General features: G+C 35.4%; 2 protein-coding genes across 2 annotated transcripts; both read left to right on the top strand.

Moving 5' to 3' along the window:
- Positions 1–282: 282 nt before the first annotated feature.
- LOC118755526 lies at positions 283–1,659 on the top strand. Its single transcript, XM_036490358.1, has 2 exons — positions 283–892; positions 999–1,659. The coding sequence occupies exons 1-2, from the start codon at positions 422–424 to the stop codon at positions 1,500–1,502; spliced, it is 975 nt and encodes a 324-aa protein (XP_036346251.1). The 5' UTR covers positions 283–421; the 3' UTR covers positions 1,503–1,659.
- Positions 1,660–2,581: 922 nt separating this feature from the next.
- On the top strand, positions 2,582–5,507 carry LOC118755527 (the record flags this gene model as incomplete). Its single annotated transcript, XM_036490359.1, has 2 exons — positions 2,582–4,034; positions 5,410–5,507. Coding segments are annotated over exons 1-2 (1,551 nt in total), but the record flags the coding sequence as incomplete, so codon positions are not given.
- Between the last annotated feature and the right edge of the window lie 2,741 nt (positions 5,508–8,248).

Here is an 8,248-nt window from a genome sequence, read left to right as displayed (position 1 = left end):
ATTACGGTGCATTTATTTTGCATAGAGAAATACATGAATATTTTGTATAGATAGGTATATAGAGCTTTGACTCTTAGCATTAAGAAAATTCAAATTAGGAGAATATATGACATTGGAGTGTAAACATCGCTGGAGCGTTTTCTTTGGCCCCATACGTTCAGTAGTGTCCGAAATTACCGCGGTGCCAAATTATTAGTTATTATAGTGTTTTTTTTTAAATAATTATTGAAGTTTGTGTGAATTTGTGAAAAGAAGAAATATAGCGCAAAGCGAATTTCCGAGCAAAAAACGGTAAGTTTTGAACTGTTGAAGTGAATTACACGAATGCATGTGTTTCCTTATTTGAAAAAACATATGGTGTACCACTATTAATGTAGGCATTTTTTTAAATTTAATTTATACTTTTTTATTTGAAAGAAAAATGCCACGACCCACACGAGGAAATATAGGTCGGCGAACGCGTCATGCAAATGCTACGGCATTACAAAGGCGATCACAGACTCCAGATGAACGAGCACAAGCTAATGCATCGCAGCGTGAACGTAATGCACGAAATAGATCTGTTGTACCTGAAATTATGCGTGCTGCTTTTAATTACAACAGTCAGATTAATTACAGTATGTACGGATATATTGGAATAATGGACGCAATATGTCCACATTGTGATGCGGCTAAATTTCCAGGTGAAACGCCCGGCATGTGTTGTGCTAATGGCAAAGTGAGATTGCCACCATTAGAAACTCCACCCGAACCATTGTCTTCATTAATTTTTGGGACTTCTGAAAATTCGAAGCACTTTTTGAGTCATATTCAACAATACAATTCGGCATTTCAAATGACTTCTTTTGGTGCTACTAACATTATTAGAGATAATTTTATGCCGACGTTTAAGGTAAATACTTAAACAGGATTGTCCCAATCAATCTGAATCATAAAAGTATTCTATAGTTTTAAAAATTATTATGCAACATATACCTAAAATTGCATACATGTTGCAGATTCAGGGCCAAATTTATCATCAAGCTGGTTCGTTATTGCCATACCCCGACGCTGATTATCAATTTTTGCAAATTTATTTTATTGGTGATGAAAATCGTGAATTGGATCAACGTTGTGCAATTGCTTTGAATACAAGACGAGAAATTATTTGTGAGCTACAAAGGTTTTTCCATCAGCATAAGGCATTAGTTCAATTGTTCAAAATTGCTCTCGATCGTATGCCATCTGATAATCACAAAATCGTAATAAGGGCTGATAGAACACCTTTTGGAGAGCATAAAAGGCGATTCAATGCACCGACAATTGATGAGGTTGCAATTGTAATTCGTGGTGATCAGTTTCAATCGCGTGATATTATACTTCATCGTAGAAATGAGCAATTGCAACGTGTATCGGAACTTCATCGTAGTTACGACGCATTACAATACCCAATATTGCATTGGAAAGGTGACGATGGCTACCATATCAATATACCAATGATTGATCCACGAACAGGTAAATAATATTTTCAGTGTGTTGACATTTCATCATTTGTAGAAATTTCTTAAGTCACATTTTCCACTTATTTTCAGGTCTACATGTACAGAAAAAAGTTAGTGCCATGAATTTTTATTCTTATCGATTGATGGTTCGTCCACAAGAACAAAATTATATCTTGAGATGTCGTAAACTATATCATCAGTACATCGTTGATATGTACGCCAAAATAGGAACAGAACGTCTTAATTTTGTTCGTTTCAACCAAGCAAAATTAAGATCTGAACAATATATTCATTTGCAAGATGCGATAGCGAATGATGCTAATATTTATGACATCGGACGTTTAACTATATTGCCATCTTCGTATATTGGTAGCCCACGGAATATGAACGAATATGCACAAGACGCAATGTGTTATGTACGAAAATACGGTTGACCGGATCTGTTCATTACATTTACATGTAATCCGCAGTGGGATGACATCAAAAACAATTTATTTGCAGGACAGTCGACAACCGATCGTCATGATATTACTGCGCGTGTTTTTCGGCAAAAATGTAAAGCACTTATGGATTTAATTGTGAAATTATATGTATTTGGGGAGGTGCGTTGCCATATGTACTCCATCGAATGGCAGAAAAGGGGATCGCCGCACGCACATATACTAATTTGGCTGGTACATAAAATAACTCCGGATCAAATCGATAACCTTATATCAGCTGAAATTCCTAATCACACTGCTGATCCTGAGTTATTTCAAGTTGTCGTTAAAAACATGATACATGGACCGTGCGGTGAACTAAATGTGAATTCACCATGTATGATTGATGAAAAGTGTTCGAAACGATACCCAAGGCAATTTACTTCAGACACAATAACGGGCAATGACGGATATCCGTTGTATCGACGTAGATCACCTAATGATAATGGCAAAACGGCAACCATTAGAATGCATAACCAGGAAGTTGAAGTTGATAATCGTTGGGTGGTTCCGTATTGTCCATTATTATCGAAAATATTCAACGCTCATATAAATGTGGAATATTGTAATTCTGTCAAATCCATTAAATATATTTGCAAGTATGTAAATAAAGGGAGCGATATGGCTATTTTCGGTGTTGCTGGTGATAATAGAAATGATGAAATTACTCAGTATCAAATGGGTCGCTATATTAGTAGCAATGAAGCTGTCTGGAGGATTATGTCGTTTCCAATGCACGAAAGACATCCTGCGGTTGTTCACTTGGCTGTACATCTTGAGAATGGCCAACGTGTTTATTTTAATGTAGCAAATTTATTGGAAAGAGCAGCGCAACCACCAGCAACTACGTTAACAGCTTTTTTCAAATTATGCGAAACTGATACATTTGCGATAACTTTGTTATATTCTGAAGTGCCTCAGTATTACACATGGAATGTGTCTTCGAAAAAATTTCAAAGACGTAAACAAGGAACAGCAGTTCATGGGCATCCTGGCATTTTCCAAACAGATGCAATTGGCAGAATATATACAGTACATCCAAACAATGTTGAGTGTTTTTATTTGAGATTGTTATTAGTTAACGTGAATGGCCCAAAATCATTTCAAGAATTGAGAACAGTCAACGGTCATTTGTGTGAAACATACCGTGAAGCATGCCAACTTTTGCATTTGTTGGAGGATGATGCACATTGGGATTCAACACTTCATGATGGATCTATTTCGGCTCATCCTCAACAAATACGAATGCTGTTTGCCGTTATATTATCAACATGTATGCCATCAAATCCACTTGAATTATGGAACAAATATAAACATAATATTGCAGAAGATATTTTAATTCGTATGCGTCATCATGCAAGAAATCCTGATTTGTTGATAACTTTGGAAATGTACAACGAAGCTTTGATAATAATTGAAGATATGTGTCTACGGATTGCAAATAAAACATTAGTACAATTGGGTATGACCGCACCAAATCGTGACATGCATGATCTGTTTGATCGTGAATTGCAACGTGAGCAGGAATTCAATTCTAATGATTTGCGTTTATTTGTACAATCGAATATAACCAAAATGAATATTCAGCAAAAACATGTATATGACACAATCATGCAAGCCATTTCCAATAATGCAGGTGGGTTATATTTCTTGGATGCACCTGGTGGTACAGGCAAAACGTTCGTTATATCACTGATTTTAGCCACTATTCGATCGGAACAGAAAATTGCATTGGCACTTGCATCTTCGGGAATTGCTGATACATTATTAGAAGGTGGCCGGACAGCACACTCTGCATTAAAATTGCCATTGAATGTACAGGTGATTGAAACTCCAACTTGCAATATTTCAAGAAATTCTGCTATGGCAAAAGTTCTGCGATTAACGTCAATTATTTTATGGGATGAGTGTACAATGGCGAATAAAAAATTACTAGAAGCATTTAATCGAACAATGCAAGATTTACGTGGTAACCAACAGCTTTTTGGTGGTGCTTTGATATTACTGTCAGGGGATTTTCGACAAACATTGCCTGTCATTCCTCGGTCAACTCCTGCTGATGAAATAAATGCCTGTTTGAAGTCATCAGTTCTTTGGAGATATGTACAAAAATTGACACTGAACATTAATATGCGTATTCACCTACAAATTGATCCAGCTGCCCATGAGTTTTCAAAACAATTGTTACAAATTGGTGATGGCAAAATACAAATCGACAGAACCAACGGATTGATCACTGTACCGAACAATTTTTGTTCAATTACGAAATCGATAGATGAATTGATTGAATGTGTTTTTCCAAATATTCTTCAGAATTACAGAAATCATGATTGGTTGAGAGAACGCGCCATTTTAGCACCGAAGAACATTCATATCAATGCCATTAATTTTCAAATTCAAGCAAAACTCCCAGGTGTAGTCACGACATATAAATCAATTGACAGTGCTATGAATTCATCTTGATTCATTATCCAACTGAATTTTTAAATTCATTAGAACCGGCTGGTATGCCACCGCATTGCTTGAATCTGAAAGTGGGTTCTTTGATTATATTATTGCGAAATATTAATCCACCAAAACTGTGTAATGGCACCAGATTGGCAGTGAAAAATTTATTGCCAAATTTGATTGAAGCTACGATCTTAACTGGTAAATCAAAAGGAGAAGTTTGTTTAATACCGCGTATCCCTATGATTCCAACTGATATGCCATTTGAATTCAAACGATTACAATATCCTGTGCGTTTATCATTTGCGATGTCCATCAACAAAGCTCAAGGGCAAACACTTAACGTTTGTGGTGTGAATTTGGAGGAATCATGTTTTTCACATGGCCAACTTTATGTTGCCTGTTCCAGAGTCGGTACCCCCAGCCGTTTGTTTATTCATGCTCAAAATGGAAAAACAAAAAATATTGTTTATCCAAATGTTTTGGATTAAGTTTTAAAATAGCTAGCAAATAATTAAATATATATTTTTTTTTTATAAATGAGTTTGATTTAATATTTCACTTTATACGTAGCGAAGCACGTACCGGGCCGCTAGTGTATTTAATAGATTTAAATTTAAGTTCCTCTTGTTACCGACCAATGACATGCTAAATAGTACAAAGGTACATTATTACCTGCTCCTGACATTATTTTATGTCACCTACCGGAATTAGTGAAAGTGGATTTTGTGAAATTGGACCTTTCGAACATTGAGTTATTAATACTATGACAGAGAACACACAGTATAAGTCGCATGAATATGCGGATATTCACCTAATTTACGGTGAAGCTTGCTGTAATGCCAGAGCTGCTCAAAGGCTCTATGCAGAGCGATACCCCAATCGTCGGCATCCGGGTCGTGAAATATTTGCCCGGACCTATTGGGAAATATATGAAGGTAAGTGATTTTTACACCTTTCTTGTTTGCTTGCTTGTTAACTATCATTTTTCACTTTTTAAGGTCGCATAACTGGAAGGCGTGGTAGCGAAACAGGACGTCCTGAAACGGTACATGTTGAAGTTGTGTTAGAGGAAGTGGAACTAGGTCCATCAACTTCAGTGAGAATAATGGAAAGACGAACGGGAATACCAAAAACTACAGTTCACAAAGCTTTAAACCCATCAATTTCATCCCTACCACATTCAACGTGTTCAGGCTCTACAGGAAAGAGATTACCTGTCGAGGGTTAGATTTGCCGTGAAATGTTGCGAATGCATGAATCAGACCCCAACTTGTTTAATAAAATAATTTGGAGCGATGAATCATCATGCAAACATGATGGTTATTTTAATTTACATAACCTTCACAGTTGGCAGATAGACAATCCCCACGAAATGAGAGAAGATCGTTCGCAGTACCGGTACAAAATAAATCTATGGTGCGGTATTTTTAATTGTCAGATATTGGGACCTGTGGAACTGCCGCCAACGCTCAACTCTCACAGTTATTTAGAGTTCCTTCAGGAACGGCTTCCAACTCTTTTAGAAGATGTACCCTGAAACCTGCGGCGAAGACTATGGCTGCAAAATGGCGGGTGCTCTGCTCACTACGGGCGTGAAGTAAGAACTCATTTAGCGAAACTTATCCTCGCCGATGGATTGGACGATACGGGCCAATCACGTGGCCCGATCGATCGCCAGACCTGAATCCATTAGATTTTTTCTACTGGGGCTATCTTAAGGACAAAATTTATTCAAAAACAATTCAAAACGAAGAGCGTTTGCGCGAACAAAAAAAGGGAACTGCTGCTGAGATAGCCCAATTGAGTTTAAGATCTCTAAAAGCGTCTTTTCTTAAAAGGTGCCAAGCTTTATTAGAGTAGAAGGTCGCCACTTTGAGCATAATTTGATCAATAAATGAATAAATTTTTCTTCAAACAACTCATGTATATTTTATTTCACGTGAACCCATCTTGCACAAAAATTATTCATAGATATAGCCCTTTTTATAGACTCTAGTCCGAATTCCGGTAAGTAACATAAATAATGTCAGGAGCAAGTAATAATGTACCTTTGTACTATTTAGCATGTCATTGGTCGGTAACAAGAGCAACTTAAATTTAAATCTATTAAATACATTCTAGCGTGTCTCAGTCCTTTACCCACAAAAGCGGCTATAACTTTTTTTCTATTCGAAACAGTAAGACTAGCACCTTTCTGAAATCTTTGTTAAATGAGCAATTTTTTGTGTTTAATGAAAGTTATAGCTCAGTACATTTTTTTTCACCAGAGATAGTTAAATTTGGGGAAGAGAATATCAAAAAGTTAAAAATCCCAAAATAGTCCTAATTTTATGATGGTTCCTTAATATATTTTAACTACATTGCATTTGAGTATGGAGAAGCAACTATCTGGAAGTATTTTACATAAAAAATGTACTAAGTATAGCCTGGTTTGTAGATGCAGTTAAAGAAAATACATGAAAAGGCACGATTTTTTTTTAATTAAAAAAAATGTAAATATTTCAAAAACGGTGACACTTCTACCTGAAATTTTGTTGTTTATCAGAGAGCTCACCCATATCTCATATTACTAAAATTTTTTGTAAAATGAATTTCTATAGTTATCTTTTAATAAAACTATTTATTGGACACATGTCTTATTTATGGCTAATAAACGAGGTTTGTTTTTACAGTTTATTGTATAATAAAACATTGTTTTTGACTTGGTAACTTTTAGGTAACTTTTTTTGTAAATTCTGGTCAGAAATTTTTTTGTCGTGTGGCAACCGTGGTCCGAACATGGTAATAGTCTGTTCCCTTACCGGAACGTTACAGATTCAATTTTCGCCTTTCAATTTTCAATAAACTCGCACTTTTTCTCTAACACACTAGGTTTGTATAGTAACTTCTCCAGTAAAAGATTGCAGCGGGAGCGTAAAAGCAACATAGAGCGTAAAATTGAGAAGAAGAGAAAACTAGCAGAAAAATTTATTGAACACAAAACTATTAAAAATTTGCAAGTGAATGGTGGTTGTACTGTTTTGACATTTCTCTTGGAGTTAAATTTTAGCGCACATTGTTTTACACATTTGCAAACAGAACACATGCATTTTAAAGAATTTTTGGACAAAAATGAGAAAAATTACGCTGGAGGTGAAGCTCACCAGCAATAATATAAAGCATATAAACCTGTAAGTATAAACATTAAATTAATGTACTTAATGTTCACATATAATTTTCGTATTATGTATTTAGATGCTCAATATCAACAGGAGGTATTCGCCCAGCTGGAAGAACTTTTCGAGGAAGTAAGGTTTTCTCCGTCTCAATCAGTAAGTGTTATTGTATATTATGTACAAATTTTAATATGGGTTTTAAAAATTTGATTTTTTATTAACGGCTTTGAATCAGTTGGTTTTCTTGGACCCAGCGGAAATGATGTTGCAGCAAAAGTAAGTTGATTATTATGTATGTACATTAGAGTGGTTAAAAAATTTTTTTTTGGAAATTCATAAACGCTACCTCAAATTATTGTTATTTGTGATAAAAAAAGAGAAACGTGTTTTTTATATTTTGAAAAAAAAGTTTTCTTAGAGGTCGTGCTGGTCGGTTTTTTTATAAAAACGCTGATGTCCTCAACTTTTTTATTTTCTTGAGATGTTAAAATGCAGCTAAACATTTGTTTTTTACATATAATTACTCTGGTATTATTATTGGGGAACATTCCCGTAATTACATACCTGTCTTGGGCAATTAGAATGGCCCTTGTGCCCGAAAATATGCTCTCGAAACGATACTTGTAAAATTAAAACGTTGATACTGAACGATTTACGCATTGTCATGGGTTGAAACTTATTA

The sequence above is a fragment of the Rhagoletis pomonella genome, unplaced genomic scaffold, assembly GCF_013731165.1.
Source record: "Rhagoletis pomonella isolate Grant_MI unplaced genomic scaffold, Rhpom_1.0 Rhpom_scaffold_06492, whole genome shotgun sequence".
NCBI classification, from domain to species: domain Eukaryota; kingdom Metazoa; phylum Arthropoda; class Insecta; order Diptera; family Tephritidae; genus Rhagoletis; species Rhagoletis pomonella.
Note: the sequence above shows the minus strand (reverse complement) of the source record. Positions and strands in the feature narration are given on the sequence as shown.